Here is a 26,154-nt window from a genome sequence, read left to right as displayed (position 1 = left end):
GCAGGGTTCTGTCCTATCTCCCACTCTCTTTCTGTTGTTCATTGATGATCTTCTTTCCAAAACAAACTGTCCTATCCATTCTTACGCCGATGACTCTACTCTGGATTATTCAACTTTTTTAAATAGAAGACCCACCCAACAGGAACTAAATCATTCCAGGATTGAGGCGGCAGAACCCTTAGCCTCAGACCTTACTATTATTTCCGATTGGGGCAAGAAGAACTTGGTGTCCTTCAATGCCTCAAAACACAGTTTCTCCACCTATCCACTCGATATCCACTCGACACTATCTTCCAAACAACTATCCCCTATTCTTTGACAACACTCGGCTATCACCTTCTTCAACACTAAACATCCTCGGTCTATCCTTAACTCAAAATCTCAACTGGAAACTTCATATCTCTTCTCTTACTAAATCAGCCTCCTCGAGGCTGGGCGTTCTGTACCGTCTCCGCCAGTTCTTCTCCCCAGCACAGTTGCTATCCATTTACAAGGGCCTTGTCCGCCCTCGTATGGAGTAAGCATTTCACGTGTGGGGGGGCTCCACTCACACAGCTTTCTTGGACAGATTGGAGTCTAAGGCTCTTCGTCTCATCAGCTCTCCTTCTCTTACTAATAGTCTTCTACCTCTTAAATTTCGCCGCCATGTTGCCTCTCTTTCTATCTTCTATCGATATTTTCATGGTGACTGCTCTTCCGAACTTGCTAACTGCATGCCTCCCCCCTCCCACGGCCTCGCCACACACGACTTTCTACTCAAGCTCATCCCTTTACTGTCCAAATCCCTTACGCAAGAGTTAACCAGCATCTTCACTCTTTCATCCCTCACGCTGGTAAACTCCGGAACAATCTTCCTTCATCTGTAATTCCTCCTGCCTACGACTTGAACTCTTTCAAGAGGAGGGTATCAGGACACCTCTCCTCCCAAAATTGACCTATCTTTCGGCCACTCCTCTAACTCTTTTTAGGAGCAGTGAGTATCGGGCTTTTTTTTTTAACATTTGTTACCTTTTTTTATGCCCTTGAACTGACTTCTGCAAAAAAAAAAAAAAAGAGACAAAGAAAAAGGACGAGGAGACAAAGAAAAAGGACGAGGAGACAAAGAAAATGGTGGAAAACTTGAGAGAAGAAATAATTAAATTGACTAAGGAGCAGTTGGAAAGCCAAAAATAAATAGCACAGCTGAAGATGAAAAAATATAAAAAAAGGCTATGAGATTGAGATACAAATTTTGAAAATGAAAAGAGATAGGAGTGTGATGGGGACAAACGAAGACATGAAGAAGAAGATGGAAAAAAGGATAAAAAGAGGTAGCAAAGAATATAGAAACTGATCAGCAGAGTGTGGGTGTTAAGGTAGAGGAAAAGATTAAGGATGTGGTCAATGATGAATTAAAGGAGTGGAAAAGTAAAATGACAAGGAAAAAACAAGCTTTAGGGTAATTCTAGAACAACAGCAACAGGAACAGAGGCAAGATAAAGAAAATAAAGTTGTGAATGTCCTAAAATATAGAGAAGCAATGGTGAGGTACATGGCAGAAAAGAAAAAAGTGTGTGATAGTGTTTGGTGTCAAGGGAAAAAAAAAGCGAAGGCTCAGAGAGAGTTACGAGAGGAGTAAGATAAAAAGTGTAATGAGAAATATGAATACTGAAGAGGAGGAAAAGATAGAGGAAGAAGTAAATGAAATAACTAGATTGGGAAGATACGACGAAGGAAAAAACAGACCACTAAAGATAAAGATAAGGTCCCAATTGGCAACAGACACTATACTAAATAGGTCATGGAAACTAAGCAACTCTGAAGAATATAAACAAATGTAAGTGAGGAGAAATATGTCAGAGGATGAAAGAATGAAAGCTAAGGAAATGATAAATGAAGCGAAAAAGAGAAATGCTGAAAGATCACAAGAAGAAAAGAAGATTTTTTTTGAAGAATGAAGAACAAAAAACTGATGAATTGGTGGATAGGAGGCGAAAAGAGGGAGCAAGGATGTTGATAGAAAGAGGGAATAAAAATGGAGAAGGAAAAAAAGGTTTACAGATTGCGTACACTAACATATATGGTCTTGTACAAAGAAAATTGAACTAACTGATTATTTAAGGGAAAGTGATCCAGATATTATATGTATAATTGAAACAAAACTTGTAAAATAATTGGAACTTGTGCTGGATGGAAAGAGCAGGTACAACATTTGGAGAAAAAATAGGAAAGAAGGAAAGGGAGGAGTTACAATAATGACGAAATAAAACTTGAAAGTGACTAAAGTAAATTATGGAAAGGACAGTGCGGAGGTGATGGCTGTGCAGATACTGGTAAAAGGTTGAAAGAAGAATAACATAATAACAGCCTATGTTCCCCCTAAAACCAAAAGTTGGAATGAAGTAAGATATAATGCTATGCTTGAAAATACAATACAGGCACTGACAGACGAAATAAAAAATAATAAAAATATAATATTAACAGGAGACTTCAATTGCAAGGAAGTGAAATGGGAAGATTTTGTAATGGAGGGTGGTGAAAATACTTGGGGAAGTAAACTGTTGAAGCTGGTAACAGATAACCTGATGACACAGTGGGTGCAAGGAGAAACAAGGTTGAGAGGGGATGACGAATCATCAATACTTGACCTAATTTTCACAAAAAAACGTGGAGTTGGATGAAGGAGTCAGTCATGAGTGCCCCTTAGGAAAGAGCGACCATGAACTATTGGAGATGAAAACTTTGGAAGGATGTGAATATCACGAAGAGGCTTAAAAGGAAAAAAAGGAAAAACTATGCTAAGGCAGATTACGTTGGACTCAAGACCTTCTTCGGTAGGGTAGACTGGACTGATATGAAGATGAGTAATAATGTTCAAGAGAAATATGACACTTTTTATGAATATTTACAACAGAGGAATAGAGATATATGTTCCATTCTACACAGTAAAAACTAAAGGAGAGAAAGCATGGCTTGGATGGAGATGTGAGACAGCAAAAAAAATAGAAATAAGGCATGGAGGAATTAAAAGAAAAGACCAAATAAGAACAATAGTGACAAATATAAAAAAAAAAAGCAAGAAATGATTATGTGAAAAGAAGGAGAGAGGAGGAAGCCGAATTTTAAAGAAGAATAGTTTTTAAATGTAAAGAAGAACCAAGAGTGTTTTATAAATTCGTAAACGGGAAGTTAAAAAAAATGGAGTGGAAAGGCTAAAGGAAAAAAAAGAAATCTACGAAAAGGACAAAGAAATTGCAGAAATATTAAATAAAAATTTTCATAAAGTGTTAACGGAAGAAACCGACTTTGACTGGTGTCTCGAAAATAGCAATGAGGGGAAACTGAATCATGTAAAGGTTCATAAAGGAGAACTGATACAGCTAATGAAAACCTTAGATGGAAGGAAAGCTATGGAACCGGATGAAATCTCGGGATAAGTGCTAAAAGTGTAGAAATGAATTATTGGAGCCACTTTGACATAATAACTTGCTCTATAAATACAGGAAAGGTGCCCTTAGAATGGAAAAGAGCGAACATTGTACCAATTTATAAAAGTGGAGATAAAACTGAACCACTAAATGATAGACCAGTTTTTTTGAGAAATGTAATGTGCAAGATTTGTGAAAGTATAATAAAAAATAATGGGTCGAACATTTAGAAAAGGAAAACATGATAAATAAAGGACAGTTTGGATTTAGAAAAGGGAAATCGTGTGTCACTAACTTACTCTGTTTCTACTGAAGAACAACAGACGTGGCACAAGAGAGAGAAGGGTGGGGTGAGTGTGTATATCTCGATTTGAAAGAAGCTTCTGACAAGGTTCCGCACAAAAGGTTAATCTGGAAACTACAGCAGTGGGGAGAAATGGGAGGAAAGGTTATCGAGTGGATGAAGGATTACTTAACGGGAAGAGAAATGAGGACAGTGATTAGGGAAGAGAAATCCAATTGGAGGAGAGTAGAGTGGAGTTCCTCAAGGCTCAGTTCTGGCACCAATAATATTCATAATATATATAAACGATATGCCAAAGGGTATAAAAAGTTATATGAGCCTTTCTGCAGATGATGCAAAGTTAATAAGAAAAGTGAGGACGGAGGAAGATTGTGAGGAGCTGCAAAAAGCCCTGGACAGAGTATGTAGATGGAGCTAGTTATGGGAGCTGGAATTTAATGCAAACAAGTGCCATGTTATGTAGATTTGAAAAAGTAAAAAAAAAAGACCAAGGAAAACATACAGGATGGTAGAAGAAAACTTAAAGGTAATACATGAAGAAAAATATATAGGAGTAACGATGCAAGGCACGCTATCCCCAGCAAAGCAAACTTATTAACTTTGCAACATTCGCGGTCTTCGTTTTTATTTTCATTCTATGGAACACCATCTCTCCTCCTCTAAACCTAACCTTCTCTTCCTCACCGGAACACAGGTTTCTGGGGCTACTGACAGCAATCTGTACTCTGTTCCCTTTTACTCTCTCTAACCTAAGTTTCATTCCAAATCTGGATGTTGCGTCTATGTGCCCAACGACATCACATGCTCTCGTGCCCACCACCTTGACTCTTCTGAATTTTCCACCATCTGGCTAAGACTTCATTAACATTCTATTACTAGATACATCTGTGCTGTTTATCTCTCAGCTAACTCTACTAACTATGTAAAATTCTTTGACTATTTGAACTCTAAAGTGGTGCACATCTTGACCCACTCTCCCTTTGATGAAATCTCCATCTTGGGATATTTCAATTTTTACACACAGCTTTGGCTTTCATACTCTTTCACTGACCATCCTGGTGAACAAGTCTACAACTCTGCTCTCCTCAACGACCTAGAGCAGTTGGTTCAGCACCCTACACGTATTCCCGACCGGCTTGGAGACAGACCCAACATACTAGACCTCTTCCTTTCCTCTAATCCTTCTACTTTGTCAAACTGTTCTCTGCGTTGGGCTCCTCCGATCACAACCTTATTTCTGTATCCTGTCCTATCGCTCCTATACATCCTCTGGACCCACCGAAAAGGCGATGCTTCTGGCACTTTACTTCAGCTCGGTGGGACGACCTGAGAATGTACTTTTCCGATTTCCCGTGAAATGATCACTGCTTCCAGGAGGGAGACCCCGTTGTGTGTGTCCAGCGCATCACAGAGGTGATTGTCTCTGGAATGGAGGCATACATTCCACGTACTTTCTCTACTTCCCATGCTAAAAAGCCTTGGTTTAATCACGCTTGTTCTCGTGCTATCAAAGATAGAGAGGCAGCTCACAAAAGGTATCAGAACCTTCGAACTCCCACTAACCATGATCTTTATATTTCCACCCGGAATCGTGCCAAATCTATTCTCCGACTTATCAAAAACTCCTTCATCCATAGAAAATGTCAACACCTTGCTTTCTCTAATTCTTCCAGAGACTTCTGGCATCTAGCCACAAATATCGCCTCCCGCCTTCGTACAGCCTGTGCATAAGAAGGGTGACCGTTCCAATCCCTCAAACTACCGCCCTATAGCTTTACTTTCCTGTCTATCTTAAGCTTTTGAATCAATCCTTAACCGGAAGATTCAGAAGTATCTTTACACTTCTAACCTTCTATCTGATCACCAGTATGGGTTCCGCAAGGGGCGTTCTACTGGTGATCTTCTTGCTCTCTTAACTGACTCTTCGTCATCCTCTCTTAGCCGTTTCGGTGAAACTTTTCAGTTGCGCTAGACATATCGAAAGCCTTCGATAGAGTCTGGCACAAGTCTTTGCGTTCTAAACTGCCCTTTTTCGGATTCTATCCCTCTCTCTGTACTTTTAACTCCAATTTCCTCTCCGGCCGTTCTATCTCTGCTGTGGTAGACGGTCACTGTTCTCCTGAACCTATCAACAGTGGCGTTCCACAAGGCTCAGTTCTATCACCCACTCTCTTCCTATTATTCATCAATGATCTTCTTTCTATAACAAACTGTCCTATCCATTCATACATTGATGACTCCACTCTGCATTATTCAACTTCTTTAAACAGAAGACCCTCTCAACAGGAATTATATGACTCCAGGCTGGAGGCTGCAGAACAACCTCAGACCTTGCTATCATTTCCGATTGGGGTAGAAGGAACGTGTCCTTCATTGCCTCAAAAACTCAATTTCTCCACCTTTCAACTCGACACAATCTTCCAAACACCTTTCCCCTATTCATCGACAACACCCAACTGTCACCTTCTTCAACATTAAACATCCTCGGTCTATCCTTAACTCAAAATCTTAACTGGAAACTTCATATCTCCTCTCTTACTAATCAACTTCCTCGAGGTTGGGCGTTCTGTATCGTCTCCGCCAGTTCTTCTCCCCCGCACAGTTGCTATCCATATACAGGGGCCTTGTCCGCTCTCGTATGGAGTATGCATCTCACGTATGGGGGGTCTCCACTCACACAGCTCTTCTGGACAGAGTGGAGTCTCAGGCTCTTCGTCTCATCAGCGCTCCTCCTCTTACTGATAGTCTTCTACCTCTCAAATTCCGCCGCTATGTTGCCTCCCTTTCTATCTTCTATCGATATTTTCACGCTGACTGCTCTTCTGAACTAGCTAACTGCATGCCTCCCCCCCTCATGCGGCCCCGCCGCACACGACTTTCTACTCATGCTCATCCCTTTACTGTCCAAATCCCTTACGAACGAGTTAACCAGCATCTGCACTTTTTCATCCCTCACGGTGGTAATCTCTGGGACGATCTCCCTTCAACTGTATTTCCTCCTGCCTACGACTTGAACTCATTCAAGAGGAAGGCATCAGGACACCTCACGGAATTGACTGCACTTTCAGCCACCTCTTCGGATTCTTTACAGGAGCAGCGAGTAGCGGGCTTTTTTATTGTTTCCTTTTTTTGTGTGCCCTTGTGCTATCTCCTTTGCTGTAAAAAAAAAAAAAAATAGGTTGTTCGGAGAAACCTACTGGATGATGCAAAATATAAGGGTGTCACTCCATTCTATGGACAAAGAAATGATGAAGAAAATAATAACATCAATGATAAGACCAAAGTTTGAATATGCTGCAGTTGTTTGGTCGCCTCACAAAAGGAAGGATATCAGAAAGTTGGAAAGGATACAAAAAATTGAAACTAAAATGGTCCCAGAACTCTCAAATATAGCGTATGAAGACAGATTGAAGGAGATGGAATTGACGACACTGGAACAAAGAAGGGAGAGAGATCTGATCACGCTGTATAAATTGGTAAATAAGTTTGATGAGGTGAATAGAGATGATCTCTTCTTAACTGCTAGAACGCAGAAGCTAAGAGGACATAGGAAGAAACTTAATAAAGGAACCTGTTTGAGTGACTTAAAAAAAGTATAGTTTTCCACATCAAAGTGTTAACACCTGGAACAGCTTGCGGGAAGAAGTGGTGGAGGCGAACAGTGTCCAACAAATGAAGGAAAGGCTGGACAAATGTAGATATCGAGACGGGACTATTAGAGCTTAGCTCGGGCCTGATAGACTACAAATAGGTAAATACAAATAGGTAAATACACACACGGGGTCATAACCCCCCACCCCACCCGCTTCCACAGCCATAACCCACCTATCACAAAACCGGAGGTGACCGTCGACAACCCGTTCAGCAAGCCATGGAGGGCCAGGGCGCCCATGTATAAACCCACGCCCACGTGGCAGCAGCAGGAGGGAGAAGCACAACGCAATTCCGACGCCGAAGCCCCACAGCCCTACAGCCACCGTCACCCACGTCAGATCTTGTACCAGGCCCACCACTGCAGAGAGAGAGCGAGAGAGAGAGAGCATAAGAACATCAGAACGTAGGAGTCTACAAGAGGCCGGTAGGCCTGTACAAACAGCTCCTTTGAACCTAAGCTCCCGTGTATCTAACCCCACCTAATTTCGCTGTCCATGAATTTATCTAATCTATTTTTGAATGTGACAATTGTGGCACTCACCACATAACTAAGCCTATTCCACTCATCCACCACTCTGTTAGTAAACCAATTTTGCCTATGTCCCTGTTGAATCGGAATTTATCCAGTTTAGACCCATTACTTCGTGTCCTACCGGTTCTCTTACCAACAAAACCTTATGAATATCCCCTTATTATAGCCCTTCATCCATTTATAAATATCCATTTAGAGAGAGAGAGAGAATGGTGAATGTTAACTAAAGCAATCAACACAAACAGTTAGTTTATACCCTTAATCAGCGTGTAGGGGCGCTCGAATATTTATAAGAGCATTATGAATCTGTTTGATATGGAACTCTCGATTACTGGGGTTTGTGCAGCAACATTAACAAAGATGGTCAGTATCACATGTAGCCTGGGTAGAGGGATATCATCAGGGTCTCGAAAACATGATCCCATACATACAGCCCCAAGGAGATTAGAACCGGTGTGACAGCCCAAAAGTTACCTTTATACGCCCTTTGCTCGCCTAGAGTTTACAGGCAGAGTGGAATGAAAATATTCGAACACTGAAAGTCCTAAGAATGTGTTTCGTTGACTGTTTCGTGCAGTACTGGGCCGAGACGCGATGACCCAACATTTTTTTTTTCGGCTCTACACGACACTTTAAACCAATTACATTTTTTTAATCCTGCAGTGATTGAAATATATTTCCAAAGCCACTTACACATGAAAAATGTCTAACTCCGAGGCGAGCGTGACCGCGCATGCCCAATTTGTAACCAATTTGTAAGCTTCTAATCGGTCACACTGGTAATGGAGAAGTGTATGGGCTTATGAAGCGAGAACAGAAAGTCACTCACCCACTGTAGCAGAGGATACCATGGCCGCGGAGACAATGAAGCAGCCGCGGATGTGGAACCAGGAGAAGTCAATGCATGAGGCCAAGAGGAAGCGGGCGGCTAGATTGCAGAAGTTGGCCACGGACAAGCACCACGCCGCCGTCTCCTGCGTGTGCCCGTACTCCTGGATGAGGAAGGGCACCAGAGAGGAGAGGTTCATGTATCCGGCCATCACCAAGGCGCCACTAAGGGTTATAAGGGCAACGTGAGAGTTTTTTAAGAGTTTCATGTTTGTGACCACGGAGGAGACCATCTGTCTCGCCACACAGCATAGTCCATTCTTGTCTTCGCCCGTGGCTGCAATCTTATTCATACTCTTTCTGACCTCCTGGTCCTCACTGTTATTCGTGTCCCTGTCCTTGATCGCTTTGTGCTTGATCTCCTTGTCCTTGGCTTCCTTGTCCGTGCTCTCCGTGGTCTTATTCACGTTACTGGGTCTCTGCAGCGGGCGGAACAAGGCACCAGCAAGGCAAAAGTTGAGTGCAAACGCCGCCACGATGAGAGTGGCGCCCTTGAAGCCGTATTGCTCCTGCAGGAAGGTTACCACTGGAGGCCCGACTATGCCGCCGATGCAAACTCCCGACGCCATGAGTGCGTTAGCCATGCCGATTCGTCGCTTGAAGTAGTGTGGCATGACTGCGTATGACACGAAAACGCAGTGTCCTTGGCCGAGAGCTGAAAGTAACAAGGGTATAATTAAAGGAACGAAGGGAAGAAATTGCATGAGTGAAAGATAGGGAAGACAAAAAACTAACATAAGTTTTAGCTGAAGGGTTTACTGTATACCTGAAAATTATATCGTGGCATACATAATAAATTGTATATCATAAACAACGATGTTTAATGTGTTCCGTGGCTGTGTGACTCGCGTGTCAGTGTGTTCAGTGGCTGCATGACTCACCTGAGAGAATGGAGTAAGAGAAGAAAAGGAAGTAGGGGGAGGGGGTGAAGGCGGAGGCTGCCATGCCGACGAAGGCAAGGACCCCGCCGCCCACAACCACGCATCGCCACCCAAACTGCTCCGTCAGCGGCCCCCGCCACCATGTTGGCGCAGGTGACAACGACTCCTACGATGAATATCGCTGAGGTCACCGTAGAGGACGCGTTGAAGCTCGTGAGCAAGTCAAAAAACAAGATCCCATAGCAAGGAATGAGGAGACCCATCACAGCCTGGCGGGGGTGAGAAGTGGTGAGTAGTGTGGAAGCAGAAAAAGCACACATGGGGAGAAAGCGCAACAAACGCAAAGAGATAAAAGTGCTGTGTTTAACATGGAGATGGAAAGGGGCTACCATGGGTTAGGGATTAGACAACGTTGAAAATATTAAAATGACGATTAAAAATAAGAAATGGATTTGGGCATGTCCTATCGCTCATAGAACTGACAACAGACGGACAACCAAAGTAACAGTGGCAACCTAGTAATTATTGAGGCCAAGACAGACAGTTAACGTGTAGATATATGAACTTACAGATGACGTGGTACACTAACATCAGAGGTGGAGGACGTTGGGAAAGTCGTTTGTACGGCAGTAAACTGATAATTAATTAGTGATGATGAGTTGAAACTGGCATTAATACATGACATGTACGTCTGCGAACGAGTTTATACGGACTGCCAATTATTTCAGCCTTTTCACTTCTATGGTGACCTGAAGGAGGGCTCAGAACATAGATCCGTAGTCTCAGACGCTTTTGGCTCTCGCAATAAATATTTCCCAAGATCGGGTTCTCCAGAGTGCTTTCACGTTCAAAGTGCAGAAGGTGCAGAAATCCTCACAACCTCTACGAAAGCCTCTTCAAATGTGAGTGTGTTAGCTCAGAAATGTTGGATCATATATGCCTTACCCCGACGACGAAGGAGCCGAACAGCACCAGCCACGCCCAGCCGCGGTCCAGCGCCTCATGTTCCAGCACCTGACTACCTTCATCCTTTGCTTTCTTCCGATCTTTGGGGGCATCCAGTCTCCTGTCCTTCTCCTTCGAACATTTTCCTTCTTCATGGATCCATTTCACGTCAGTTCCCCTTTTCTTGATGGCGGTTCCGTCGTTCATCGCCTCAGTATGTCCACCGTTCACGTCACACTGTGTTAATAAAGAATATGGAGTTTTAAATTTTACTCTCGTGTTGGACAAAGAATAGTTTTCATGTTTAACTATATTTCCTATGTGGTCAATTAACTAACAAGCTAACTATTCTAATTCTCAACTTCCTAGCCCTTTACTGACCCAATCCTGGACACAGCTTGGAATCTTTATGGATTTAAGATTCTCATTAACTAACCAAACCAATGACCATAACTAAACGATAACCACCAAATAATAACTCACTTTGAATGTTGCAGATTTGCTGGCCGCTTGCTGACTCAGTCCAGAAGCTTGCTTGGAGTCCTCGAAGTCTCCAAAAAGCTCCTTGTGGTCCTTGGAGAATCTAAAAACCTCCTGGTAGTTCTTGCAGTCTTCAGAAAAGATAGTCTTGTCGCAACCACTTGTCGGGTCTTCGGACTGAGCGTCATCGAGATCTCCTCCGTCCGTCTGCAGCTCAAGGTGACCAAAAGCGTCCGAGTTGAGTGGCTTCTCGTCCGCTTCCCACGAGACGTTGGGAGAGAGAGACTCCTGGACAGCGAGGGACGGCATGTTGAGGACGCTGGAATTAAGGAATGAAAAGATTTAGTGGAAAGTTCTACTGTTTAAGGAGATTAGTGTATAGACAGTATAAATAAATTCAACACTATACAATATTAGAAAAATGTAGGCGAATAAGTAGCTATTTTTGCTTGTGAAATAAAACAAAAGTATTACTAGGGGAGCTTCATCGTTCATAAGGCCTACGAGGATGAGAAGTATAATCTCTCTCTCTCTCTCTCTCTCTCTCTCTCTCTCTCTCTCTCTCTCTCTCTCTCTCTCTCTCTCTCTCTCTCTCTCTCTCTCTCTCTCTCTCTCTCTCTCTCTCTCTCTCTCTCTCTCCCCCCCCTTGGTCAAAAAACTGTTCTCGGCCGCGTCTCACCACCCCGGCCGTGTAAAAAGACGGCATGCAACACAACCAACACCAAACCGTTGAACAACAAATAACACCGATCCCATTACTAAACCTCAAAATTGTCTAAAAGTCCTAAGTTTCAATGCGCGTAGCCTTAGAAACAAGTTTGAAGAATTGAGATATCTTGTTTCAACATAATATTTCAACATAATATTTTGACGCAATTGCTATAACCACAACCTTTATTGAGACCACATATATTGATTGAGTTCAGAATACAACATAGATGGCTGCAGACTCTTCAACAAAGATCGTGTTAACTGTAGAGGTGGTGGTGTCGCCCCTTACGTCAAAAGCTATTTGCAACCCACTGACATAACACCAGAAGACAGTAACGTTGAACATTTTGTGCGTGCGAGTAAATATAAAAAAAAAAATATTTTGAATGTATCTGTCACCTACAGGCTTCCGGGTCAGTTACTCGAAGATGTTGAAATGTACAGTGTGTTAAGGCAGTCACTTAATAACAGGGACTCAATGATATTAGGAGACTTTAATCTCCCTCATTATTGAGGGCGAGTTTCATAGAATGATCGAGTTTTGAGAAGATAATTACCTAAGTCAAATGGTTACTGAGCCAACTCGACAAAATAATATACGTGACCTTGTAATAGCGACCCAAGATAACCTAGTCAGTAATGTCACGGTAGAAGAACATCTCGGTTCTTGCGATCATGAATTAGTGCGCGTCGACATTAGAGCTCAAACAACAGTGACTGAAAATAAAGAAATGGTACCCAATTTCAAAAGGGCAAATTTCGTAGAAATCCGACAAAAACTAGCAGAAATACAATCTGGATCTGGGTCTGGACAATAATGCGCAGGGCACCTGTATAGGTGCATAACACGCATATTTGTTGGCTGTTAGGGGGACGGGGGAGCCAAGTGTGCAGGGAGGAAGTGAATCAAGTGTAATTGTTAGTGTTGGTGTGTTGTGGTGACAAGTGAGTATGTATTTGTTTTTTGAATGCGTCTATTGTACCGCAGTCTAAGATCTGTTGAGGGAGGCTGTTCCAGTCACGTATGGTGCGTGGAAAGTATGAGTGCTTCTATGCGTCAGTGTTAGTATGATATGTTTGGTATTTATGGAAGTGTGTGTTACGAGTACGTTGACTGTTTGCCTTGTGTAGCCTACACAAGGCAAACAGTCAACGTACACTCACATTGACATTGACCCACAAACATACCTACACAGTGTAGGTCTGTTTGTGGGTCAATCATCAATGTGATGTTGTGATCTTGTACATAAGTGTAAGTCTGTGTGCTTGTCTGCGTATACTATGTGAAGAGGGTCCATGTTTATCTGTTGTTTGATCCGTGTTGTGATTCCAGGCGTTCGAGTGTAATTGTTTGTAATGAACCTAGCCGCCTTGGTGTTGATTTGTTCTAACCTATCAATGTTTCTGAGTGTGTAAGGATCCCACACCGTGGAGCAGTGTTCCAGTGTTGGTCATAAGCTAAAATTATCAGATGATTGCCTGGCTAAACTTTAAAAATCAATCACTCACTCAGCAGAACACATGCATTTGTCCCGTATTGCGAGAAGCATGGTAACACTAAATATACGTCCACCTTGGTTAATAGCGAAATTAAACATTCGGTTAATTAAGGAGGGAAATTTGTCTTATTGGTTAAAGAAAGAGCAGAACACGCCCGAAAACATTAGACGTTATCATGAAGCCAGACGGCGAGTAAAAAAATTAGTATGTCAGGCAAAGCGTAGATATGAAGAAAACATTGCAGCCAACTGTAAAAATAATCCGAAATCCTTCTTCATTTATATAAACAACAAGAAGGCGATCAAAAGTGGAATTGGACCCCTAACTAACAGTGTCAGTGAATTAGTGGCTGAAACACTGCCAACACATTGCGAACTTGTTAAATAATTAATTTTCCGCGGTATTTAATATTATCAGTCTTCCCACCACTTCCACCAACACCAGCGACGACAACAGTACTAAAGTACATCTCGTTCATGCATTGCCTAACTTTGTAATAACTACCGATGAAGTCCTAAATGCTCTCCAATCAATTAAAACAAATAAAAGTCCTGGACCGACAATATATATCCTATAATACTTAAGGAAACAGAGCGAAATACTCTTCTCTCTCACAACCGTATTAAATATGTCCTTGCGACAAGGCATCTTCTCTTTGGATTGGAAAAAGACTGACGTAACACCGATTTTTAAGAAAGGAGACAAAAATATACCAGGTAATTACAGGCTCATTAGTCTATCTTTAGTTGTAGGAAAGCTACTTGAGAGCATAATTAGAGACAAAATTGTGAGCTACCATCAAAGCCACTCATGAATTAAAAATTCACAACATGGTTTCCGTAGCAAGAGTTCCTGCGTATCACACCTACTGTCCTTTCATAATGACCTCTTCTCAGTCTATGACGTAACCAGATGACTGGACGTAGTCTGTTTTGATTTTCAGAAAGCGTTTGACAAAGTTACAAACCATAAATTACTTTATAAATTAAATTAACTAAGTATTGACAGTCAAGTACACCAATGGATTTTGAATTGGTTGAGCAACAGACAGCAAAGAGTGGTGATTGATGGATTTAACTCAGAGTGGGAGCCTGTCACTAGTGACGTCCCTCAGGGCTCGGTTTTTGGTCCAGTGCTCTTCATTATATACATTAACTATGTGGACGTTGGAATCAATAATTTCAATAGCGAATTTGCAGACGATACAAAGATAGTTAACTCGGTTGTCACTAACGAAGACAGACAAAGCCTCCAAAGAAGATTTGCATAAAATTTCAGCTTGATCTAACAGATGGGAGATGCCCTTTAATGTAGATAAGCACCAGGTTCTTCAAGTTGGAACAAGAAATACAAGGTTCGATTACGAAATGCGCGGCGTCAAGCTCAAAAGCGTTCAGTATGTCAAGGACCTGGGTGTCAAAATCGCATAAAACCTCAAATTCTCAAAGGCAATGCATCGAAGCAGCATATAAAGCTAACAGAATGTTGGGCATCATTAAAATAAACTTTTTAATTTAAAAATAAAGATGTAGTACTTCCGCCTTACAATAATTTAGTCAGACCCCACTTGGAATACACGGTACAGTTTTTGTCCCCCCACCATGCAAAGGACATTGCTAAATTAGAAGGTGTTCAACGTCGGGCATCAAAAATGATCCTTTCCTTGCGGAACAAACCCTACGATGAATGCCTCTCAACTCTTAACTTGTTCTCTCTTGAGAAACGTCGCCTCCGAGGAAAACTGATCGAATGTTTTAAAATACTTAATGGCTTACGAATGTAGATAATGGCACAAAACTTAAAAGTAAACAAGTAAATTCAGACTGCACCAAATTCTTCTTCACCAACGTTGTAGTGCGAGAATGGAATAAGCTCCCACCGTCAGTGGTCCAGTGCAACACGACTGACTCCTTTAAAAACAAGCTCGACCGACACTTCCTTCAACTTAATATTCACTAAAGTAGAAATGCAAAGTTTTGGAGCTATGTGACTAATGTAGAATCACTTAGGTGGACAGACCACCTAGTCTGGACCATAGGGTCTATGTGGTCTGAATTTTATGTAAATCTCTCTCTCTCTCTCTCTCTCTCTCTCTCTCTCTCTCTCTCTCTCTCTCTCTCTCTCTCTCTCTCTCTCTCTCTCTCTCTCTCTCTCTCTCTCTCTCTCTCTCTCTCTCTTGGCCACCACTTCAGTAAATTGTAAAACAACTAACAACTCTGCTTCTCGAGTTATAACAAAAGACAATTTAAGGGTAGGCGGTGGCCGAAGTGATAGCGTACTGGACCCACATTCGCCGCGTGATGGACGACGCGGGTTCGAATCCCCACGCTACCACTCGGATTTTTCGGTCACCGCCGAGTGGCTTAAAACTACCCACATGCTGTCCTGAAGACCACCCATCAACCCGGACTCTAGAGGAAGCCGTCCAAGCGAATCAAGTACGAGTTCCGGGGGGCAGCATGAGCCAATGCAAGATGGCGCCACTATAAACACTCGCCTGCGCCAGAACGGGCTGGGCCGACCATCAGGCCCCACCTGGAAGAAGCCTTGGGCCGACCATCAGGCCCCACCGGGAAGATGCCTACCGGCGCAATAGGCAACAACGTAAAAAAAAAAAAAAAAAAAAAAAAAAAAAAGGGTTCTTAGCTTTAATGCTTGAAGCTTAAGAAATAAGATCGATGAATTGCAGTGCCTAACTAAAACAGAGGACTTTGATATAATTCCCGTAATTGAAACATTTATTGACACCGCTAATAATGACTTAATTTCTGAATATAATATAGATAACTTTATGTTTTTCAATAAAGACCGAGTTAATCGTAGAGGTGGAGGAGTGGCTCTTTACGTCAAAAGTAGCTTACAGCCCGTTGATAAAACACCAGAGGACAGTACTGTAGAACACGTGAGCGTGAGTACAAATACCGATCAATTTAAAATCAACATATCCGTCACGTATAGGCTTCCAGGCCAATCACGCAAGGATGATGAAATAATGTATAGCGTTTTGCAAAGAACCTCCGAAACAGTGATGCATTGATTTTGGGCGATTTTAATCTACCGCATATAGACTGGCAGACACCCACGGGATCCGAGGGATAATCGCACAGGATGTTAGACTTCGTTGAAAATAACTACCATAGCCAAATGGTTAATGAACCAACGCGCGATAATAATATTCTTGATCTTGTATTAGTAACCCAAGAGAACTTAGTTGACAATGTTAGCGTTGGCGAACACCTCGGATCATGCGATCATAGACTGGTGCGTCTCGACATAAGAGCTCCAACAAGGATTGCAGAGAATAAGATATTGGTTCCCAATTTTAAAAGAGCGGATTTTGAAAGAATAAGATAGTCATTAACGAACTTTCAATTAGTATCCAACATTGACGTCGAAGAATCTTGGCAAGACTTTAAAGCTCGATTACTAACTGAACAAAATAAATCCGTGCAATCTTGTGAAAAGCGCCGAAAAGTAAAAAAATCCTCCGCGGTTTAATAATGAAATCAATCTTACTATCAAAAATATGAATTTGTTATATAGGCAAATGAAAACCGATAACTATACCGAAAATAGTACACGTTACTAAGAAGCAAGACGACAAGTCAAAAGTTTAATCAAACAGGTGAAACGGGTGAAGTAAACATTGCGGTAAATTGCAAGTCAGATCCTAAAAGTTTTTTTAGATATGTAAACAACAAAAAAGAGATTCAAAGTGGGATTGGCCCATTAACTGATACTTCGGGCAATATCGTGACAGACAGCCAACGCATACCGAACACGTTAAATTCTTATTTCGCCTCGGTTTTTAATAGTAATTCTACCGATACTGCTGCTGTTCCTAACAATATTGAAAATCAGTCATACCCTCCTGACTTTGAAATCAGTACAGATGAGGTTCTCAAAGCGTTGCAGTCACTTAAAATAACAAAAGTCCAGGACCTGATAAAATATATCCAAAATTACTTAAAGAAATATCAAGAGAGATACTCGGACCATTAACAATGCTGTTTAATATGTCTTTGCACGATGGTATCGTTCCTAGTGATTGGAAAATGGGTAACGTAACACCATTTTTGAAAAAAGGTGACCGAAAATTACCGGATAATTACAGGCCAATCAGCTTAACTTCAATTAATGGTAAATTATTTGAGACAATTATTCGAGATAAAGAAGTTAACTACCTAGAGTGTAATTCGCTAATCCTGAACTCGCAACATGGTTTCCGTAACAACAGATCTTGTTTGTCGAATCTATTAACGTTCTATAAGGAGCTTTTTGCAGTGTATGATGTATCTAAATCACTTGATATTATTTATTTGGACTTCCAGAAGGCGTTTGATAAAGTTCCACACTACAAGTTGCTTCATAAAATCAAGGAAATAGGTATCGGGGGTAAGCTTCACGAATGGATCAAGCACTGGCTAAGCAATAGAAAGCAAAGAGTGGATGCCAGTCACTAGTGGTGTCCCCCAAGGCTTTGTCCTGGGACCCGTTCTCTTCGTCGTTTACATCAACAACATTGACCTTGGTCTCAATAATTTCATTAGTAGATTTGCGGACGGCACGAAAATCGGCAATGTGGCAAGCGGAGCCTACAAGAAGATTTGCGTAAGATATCAGATTGGTCAGTAAAATGGAAAATGCCTTTTAATATAAACAAGTGCCAGATTCTGCAGGTTGGATCTATATGTATAAAGAAGGACTATGAAATGTGCGGCGTTAAAATTAAAAGCGTTCACTCGCTCAAAGATCTTGGCGTCACAGTCGCGTCTAACCTCAAGTTTTCCCAGCAGTGCAACAAGTCCGTTAAAAAAAGCAGACAGGATGATGGGTTTGATTAAGATCAATTTTTCGTTCAAGAATAAAGATGTTATACTACCTTTGTATAATAGTTTCGTCAGACCTCATGTGGAGTATGCCGTGCAGTTTTGGTTTCCCCACCATGCGAAAGACATTGCTAAATTAGAAAGTATTCAGCGTAGAGCAACCAAGATGATTCCTTCATTACGAAACAAACCCTACGAGGAAAGGCTGTCACATCTAAACCTGTTTTCTCATGAAAAAACACCACCTAAGAGGAAAACTGATCGAGTGCTTTAAAATACTTATCGGTTTTACCAATGTGGATCCGACTATGCTGTTTGTGATGGATGATTCGACGCGAACGAGAAATAATGGCGCTAAACTCAAATGTAGACAAGCTCATTCAGATTGCACAAAGTTCTTCTTCACTAATGCTGTCGTTCGAGATTGGAACAGATTACCACCATAAGTGGTGCAGTGTAACTCGATTGCATCGTTTAAGAATAATCTTGACCGCTATCTCCATCTCAGTGTTCACTAGGTCAGTTTCAACGTCGTGGTGGCCGCACAACAACTGTCACTTAGGTTTAGGACAGACCACTTAGTTCGGGCCTTAGGGCCTGTGTGGTCTAGTTATCAATTGTAATTCTATGTAATTCTCTCTCTCTCTCTCTCTCTCTCTCTCTCTCTCTCTCTCTCTCTCTCTCTCTCTCTCTCTCTCTCTCTCTCTCTCTCTCTCTCTGCCACCCTTACCTTCGGTCACCGTCGTCGATCCTCAGGGAGTGGAATAAGGGGTTCGTGGGGCATCATTTTTATAGGGTAAGATCAGATATTACGTCTGGCGACGTGTGGCACTCGTCCCACGTGCCCCTTGTGCCGTGATTATGTAACATTAATTATACATTCAGAGTTGAACTTTTTAAAGTTGTATGATGTTTCGACTTTGTTTTCATCGCAATCTCAAGCACGTACGAACATCTTTGGGTGTGTCGTATAATCGAACGTCTCTGGAGAGCACTGGAACAAGGGTTATATAAGCGATACTACTTCTGAATGTAAAGAGGTTTGGAAATGGAAACAAACTGCTGTCCGAGTCAGACGGCAGGAGGCGACCATGCTTCCATCCACGGGTCACCATCTTTTCGTGTAAACATGGGCCTAAAGCCACATACCTTCACATAACAGGCAGCCTGACTAGGAATCAACATGTATATGAATAAGGATATGTAATGAAAGGATCTGAAATATTCCACAGATTCTTTATTGTAAACGAGGACCTCACACTTCCTTGAAATATATGAGGCGACCAGACTAATGAGTGGATGTGGAGCTGCAGCGGAAAGTTTCAACATCCAGAAATAAGCATCCCTTAGTGTAGGGCTCCCAAGCCAAGCTCCGTGTTACCCCGGTGTTCCGTGTGTCAAGGCACGCACCCACTAGTGGTCTGACATAATAAATGTAATTATTGACAGGTACGTTGAAATGCCGGGCAGAAATGACGGTGGGGTTGACTCTTAAAACTGAAATCGTCATCCGTTAAATGTTCTTCCTCGTCAAGTCGCAAGTCATCCATCAAAGAAGAAAATCAACTCGCTTACCATTTGGTCAAGACACTTGCACTGTAATCCTGATGCTAGAAAATGAGCCTTGCGATATGTGATGCAACAAAACACATGTGGAGCGCCACCTCACGTAACAATTTTTTTTTTTTTTTTGTGTGTGTGTGTGTGTGTGTGTGTTGAAAAGCAACAATGATTGTAATAGGGCTCTGCCAGGCGTCAAGATTTGCGAACCACTGGTCTGACGCGCATACCTTCTTCCCTTCCCCTTGTGAAACGGGGCCTGTCCAAGAATGAATCACCAAGCTTCTTCACTCCTCTGCAGGATGAGTGGCCTGACGAGGAATATATATTGAGAGCAGTAGGATATAGTCTGCTGAATAAGGAAGTTTTAATTATATCACGGGCCGGCATCGATCCTCTCTGGTAATGATGATGGTGATAATGCTGATGATGGCGAAGACGATGATGGTGATGGCAGTTTCTTAATCCCGTCCGTGACATGCTTAGCGGGTCTCTTCACCTCATGGTCGGGTTGGGACGCGGCATCCTTGTACGGAAGGTTCGTGGTGTGAGGGCTGACGAATGAAGAGCCTGACCTCCAGTGTGCTGAGATGATGGTTACACTTCGCTACTTTCTGATCATTTACTTCCGTTAAATTTTTTTTATAGATTTCCACATCTATATGATATTATTCTAATTCTTGTTACTATCATGAATATTATTTCTCTCTCTCTCTCTCTCTCTCTCTCTCTCTCTCTCTCTCTCTCTCTCTCTCTCTCTCTCTCTCTCTCTCTCTCTCTCTCTCTCTCTCTCTCTCTCTCTCTCTCTCTTACACACACAAAAAAAAAAAAAGAGTAAATATATAAATGAGGCACAAAATCGAAACACATGCACAAAAATAATATATAAGTAAAAATAATAATAAAAAACAAAATAGTAAAATCAAATGTAACAAACATTAGGCACAAACACAACGAGCGAAGCACCTTTAAGTCATCCCCTGTCACTGATAACGCGATCTTTCCACACGCGGCTCTCCAGTTCAGGGACAGGCGGTGTTACGAGAAATACCTCCTCGCAGGAATAAGTCACTCTGCTGTCCACCACGCATGCACACTGGGAATATACAGCAGGAAAACATACTAATCTGCCTGGTTTTGTTCTATAGTGAAACCAAATTGTCGAGTCCGTTTTGGCATCGGCTCTCGCGGTTCCATTTCTCCCTTCTGCACTGCCACACAGTCTCAACGCCTATTTTTTACTTTCATATGATACCTGGCACATATGAGAGGTAGAGATGCAATGTTGGGACTGTGTGGCAAGCTGAAAGACCCAGAACCCGCTGAACCAGAGTGAAATTAAGACTAAGTAAGCAAGTTGAACCTCTCTCAGCGACCTAATACCTGCAACAGCCGCGGTGACGTGCAATGTTGTAAGTGTATGTGCGCGCTGGCCAATGTCACCTTATCTGTCTATCAGTGGGGAAGATCAGCTGATGTATGGAGCCTCGTGTATGAGTGAGCGAGGGAGTGATCTCAAGAGTAAACTGATAGTACAGGGTGAGTACGTGAATGAATGAGTGAATGTAGCCTACTGACGAATAGCAGAGGAATAAGGGACTTTGTGAGTGAATTAGGAGTGAAGGAGTCAGTGAGCGAGCTGATGAAAGGGGAGTGAGTAAATGAGAAGTGAGTGTGTGATTGAGCTGACGAATAAGAAAAATAAGTGAAGAATAAGTGAGTCCATAGGTGAATAAAGAGTGAATAAGGGAGTGAGTGAACTGACGAGTAACATGATAATAACGGAGTGAGTGAGGGAGTGAGGGAGTGAATAAATAGAGTGAGAGAGTGAGTGAATAAGGAGTGAGGAAGTTAATAAAGTGAGTGAGGAAGTGATTGAATAAGGAGTGAGTGAGGGAGAGAGAGAGAGAGAATAAGGAGTGAGTGAATGAGTGAGTGAGTAAGCTGGTTGCCAGTCACTACGGCCCTCAACCACTACGGCCCCAGTCACTTCGGCCTCTGACCCTAGTCACTACAGCCCCCAACATGAGTCACTACGGCACCAACCCCTAGTCACTTCAATGCGACTCAGACCAACCACCTAGTCACTTCAAGCCATCATTAGAAAGTATTTTAATGAAAACTGGTATTCTTTCCTGCTTGCATTAATAGGAAATAATTGCAGTAAGACATGTTGACAAAAGAAAAATATATTTAACACAGAAATAGCTATGTAACCAGAATGTATATGGTTCATACTAAACTGTACAAATCCTAGTCGTACAACACATATAAGGAATCTGATACAGTATACATATATTTAGGTTTAAAACTTGTGATGTAATATCTAATATATAGTATGTATAAAACAGCATTTTAAAACCTATGATATAATACATAAACACCATTTATTAGGAAGGTCCATTTACATAACTTCGAACATGCTTTTAAGAGGTGATTGGTGGTAATTTCATGGTCTTCATACCGTTTCCATAGGGCAAATATTTTGCCTTGCACTGTTCTAAACTGACAGCGCTGGCGACGTGTGTTTACCATCCTTGACAAGACGGACCTCTACAGTTACATTTTTGCTTCTTTGTACAGTAATGTATATTCACTAAAACATAAAATGGAATATGAGAGCTACCTGCCATACCATTCAACTTTCTGTGGTATCCCTCTACGTCATTGTTAGTCGGATACTCTGCCTGAATACAGTCCAGTCCTTGGCGCCCAGAATCGATGATCCAAGTTTCTTTAATATAATCCATTAAATTTTAAGTGGTCCAGAGGCACTCGTAATTCAACCTGTTCAAATGTTGTTTTTTATGTGTTCTTCAGGGAGGAAAAGGAAGCTGCCTTATGAAATCCTTAGTTGGGCGATGATTCATGTATGGTGCAGCCAGTCCTATTTCTTGGATTTTTCTCAAATGGCTTGATTCCAATGGAACGAGCATCCTTGCAATTTTACTATCGGGAGTAATGTCCTGACAGCCGACCATACAGCAACTTCAAAATCTAAAACCAATTTCTCTACTTTTGCACTCCTGTAGTATGTCTAAAATAACCTTAAAAACTTTCTTATAATCTTTTTTTTCTTTTCCCCGACATGAGGGTAAATACTAGAGGTACTTGTTTTATATTTCCTTCTATTCCTTTCACGAATGCATGGATGCCAAATAATTGATAGAATGGCTTGCAAGCACTACACGTAAAATGTAGCATCCACGTACCACGTCCTTGCATTCTTGGGTGAAGCTAGTTGTTCAGAAGTAGCGAATATTAAGTGTCGGCCATTACCAGTTATAGCAATATCCTTCTGAAGGAACTCTTTTGGGATGTAATTGTCATCCAATTCAAAGTTCAAATTATCTGGTTCATCAGGTCTGTCACCCTGTCAAGGCGATTTAGAGACCGTGCTGGTGTTAACTGTATTTAACAGGCTGCATCATCCCCTTCTGTAAGGCACGTTCTAGCACGATCCACTAAAGAAGAAGCGGATGAAAAAATGTTAACCTTCTCTTTAGCTAAGGCCTTTGCAGTAGCAATGACTTCAGCCTTAAAAAGTAACACCTTGTTGGGGTTCGTGAACATGATGATGAGATCCTCCGGGTGAAAAATGGAGCCATTCATTAGAAGGACAGTAGCAGGACATGTTAGCATCTTGTTTCTCACACTTACGAAAGCGCCAAGTTACTTTACCAGTTGATTTTTCTTCTTCCCTGTGGCCTTTTGGTTATAGGTATAACCAAAGGAATCTACAAGGAGGGCATTTCCTTTCTCGTACCACTTCTTCAACGATCTTATAAGAGTTTATTAATTCATCTCCCTATACCAGAACTTCATCAATAATGTCATCAGGTAGAATACTTTCCATATTCCTCTCTGGCAAGGCTGGTCGGGTGCTGATGTCCGATAGATCCTACCTCCTCCAAAACTCCCTTCCTCCGTCTCCAACAGATCTGTACAACATCAGTATCATCACTAATAACATCAATACCATCCCTAACAACATCAGTAACATTTTAATAATAATAATAATAATAATAATGATGATCATAATAATAATAATAATAATAATAATAATAATAATAATAATAAAAACTCACCTTCATTATCTACTAGTCGGGTGCTAACGTCAAGAGGTAAGCCCAAAGGTGTGCTTTCAGCCATAGGGACGATGTTCTGATAAACTACCGCTTCCTCCTCCTCCAACTTGTTTTTCACTATAGTATACTAAAAACATAAAATTTACCTTCTACTTCTGAACATGTGATGCAGATCCAGTGCATGTAGCCCCTTTCACCATGGAACGATAATCCTTGTAAAGGAAATCCCGGTGTTACACTTCCTGCAAGTTGCCAGCGTTCACAGTTAGCGCACTGAATGGCATGCTGACGAGGCCGAACTTCACTCGCGCAAACCACACAGGGATATTCCATGATGGAGAATGATAACAGAACTGATCTTCATGGGACTTGTAAAGCAAAGCAGCGAAGCAGACGAATATTAACCCGTCACCAAAAAAATAGAGGCTCGGAACTATGTATAATTGCTAGTGATCGTGAGAATATCATCTTTTATTCTCTCTCTCTCTCTCTCTCTCTCTCTCTCTCTCTATTTATTAGAGAGAGAGAGAGACCATACGTGTCAATTTCTCTCTCTCTCTGTCTCAGAGGCCTGGATGAGATATTCAGAGGAGTTGGACTGAGACAAACAACACAAATATACAAACAAGTGGTTTATTGAATTCTTTAGAGCATATACATAGACAACATATGATTTATACACTTTTGGTAATATATACATGTATGATTCTCATATTTCCTTTCCTTGGTTATGAAAATGACATGTGGTTTCTCCTCTCTCACTGTAGTTCTTATATTTAAGTTAGCAACATCTTGGGAGGCTGTAGTGCCTGGGGCCCGCATGGTGACTAGGGTTGACGGTGAGAGAGGCCGCAATAGCTAGGGCCGTAGTGACTAGGGCTGAAGTGACTGGGGGCCGTAGTGGTTGAGGGCCGTAGTGACTGGTTCCCAGTAAGCTGACGAGGAAGCTGGCAACGGGGAGTGAGTCCTTGAGGAGGTAGGGAGGAAGGTGATGAGTAAACTACAGACTGACTCAGCTATGATGGCAGATTAGACGGGTCCCGCTCAGAAAGTCCTGGCCACAGCGGTGTCAAATCTAGCCCGGTGTGGTGTTGTAGTGGTCCTCTTAGCTGGGACACTGATGGAAAGCACAGTCAAGCAGTCTTAGGTTTTGTTATATACACTAATGTACGCGGTCGGAGGCGGCGACGGCGCGTGGATGCACGAGAGGGTGGTGTGATGCGTGTGGAGTTGTAGGGAGACTGGTGGTTCTGACGACCTCGCAGACCTCGGGGCAGGATTAGCGAGTCTCCGGAACTGGGCAGCAGCTGGATAGGATTATCACCGCCCGCAGGTGTGCTGGGGGCAGAGGTCCTTCAGTCTTTTTCCCGGAGATTAGTTTTGTAGGGCGGAGCAGTAGATGTGTGGGGCGGAGAAGCAGATGTGCTGCTGCGAGGACGCAATACCTCTCCCCCGCCCACAGCAGGTAGCCGTTAGGAGGCTTGGAAATACTCCGGGCGGTGCACCGTCCTGCCTGAACGGGTTGTAACACCCTCCAGCCGGACGTGTTCCTCCTCCTCCTCGTCCTCGCCGAGAAAGGTGTCGACCTGGACGAGGCCGGCTGGAGTTGGTACCGGAGACAGGCGCCCCTGGGAGGCAGCCTGTTCTGTGGGAGAGAAAGACACGGAAGGGGAGAAGGGAATGGGTGGGGGCTGAGGTGGAGGGAGGTAATGGTTGGGAGCTGGGGGAGAGCGGTGGGGGGAGAAGGGGCAAGGGAGGGTCGCCATGGAGGGGCAGGGGTCAGAGAAGGTGGAGGGAGGGGCGTGGTACCAGTGCGGGAAGGGGAGTGTCTGAGGTAGGGGAGGGAATGGAGGTCATGGTTGGGAGCTGGGGGGAGCGGTGGGGGGAGAAGGGGCAAGGGAGGGTCGCCGGCGGAGGTGGAGGGCAGGAGAGGCACCGTGGACGGGTCGCTGGCACTGTGCCCGCCCTGCTGGGACGTCGAGGGGTACGCTTCCTCCTGGAGCTCCAGGGGAAGGGTGGCAGCTTCCTGACGTGGTGGGGAGGCCAAGACAACGTCGCGAGGGTGTGGAAGACGCAGAGGCGGCTCGGGGGGCGCAGCAGGCCGTCCGTGGGCGACAGGAGGCTGGTTCTGGTGTTGGGGATGAGGACGATGGCTAGGTGGGAGGTGGGCGGCCTTTACTCTGTCCCACGAAGCGACGGCCCCCAACGTCGAGCGTGACGTGTTTGTCCCCACGGGCCAAGACTCGATATGGACCTGTATAGGGCGGCTGTAGCGGACCGGTGTGTGCCCCCGTCCTCAGGAAGACTGACGTCGCCGTCCAGAGTTCAGCCGGGAAGTGAGTGGGACGGGAGGGGTGGGCTGGACGTGGAGGGGT

General features: G+C 43.0%; 1 protein-coding gene across 1 annotated transcript in view; it reads right to left on the bottom strand.

Annotated features, from left to right (window-relative positions):
- The window catches only part of LOC126992637 (monocarboxylate transporter 12-like), a gene marked incomplete at its 3' end in the record, with an annotated part of 58,314 nt that extends 39,434 nt beyond the window's left edge, over positions 1-18,880 (bottom strand). The window contains exons 1-3 of the mRNA XM_050851438.1: positions 18,862-18,880; positions 11,095-11,410; positions 10,612-10,848 (exon numbers count right to left, since the gene is read on the bottom strand). Of these exons, the coding sequence (XP_050707395.1) occupies positions 10,612-10,848; positions 11,095-11,400 (543 nt within the window). The remainder of the gene's footprint in view (positions 1-10,611; positions 10,849-11,094; positions 11,411-18,861) is intronic.
- Between the last annotated feature and the right edge of the window lie 7,274 nt (positions 18,881-26,154).

This window comes from Eriocheir sinensis, unplaced genomic scaffold, assembly GCF_024679095.1.
Source record: "Eriocheir sinensis breed Jianghai 21 unplaced genomic scaffold, ASM2467909v1 Scaffold497, whole genome shotgun sequence".
NCBI classification, from domain to species: Eukaryota; Metazoa; Arthropoda; class Malacostraca; order Decapoda; family Varunidae; genus Eriocheir; species Eriocheir sinensis.
Note: the sequence above shows the minus strand (reverse complement) of the source record. Positions and strands in the feature narration are given on the sequence as shown.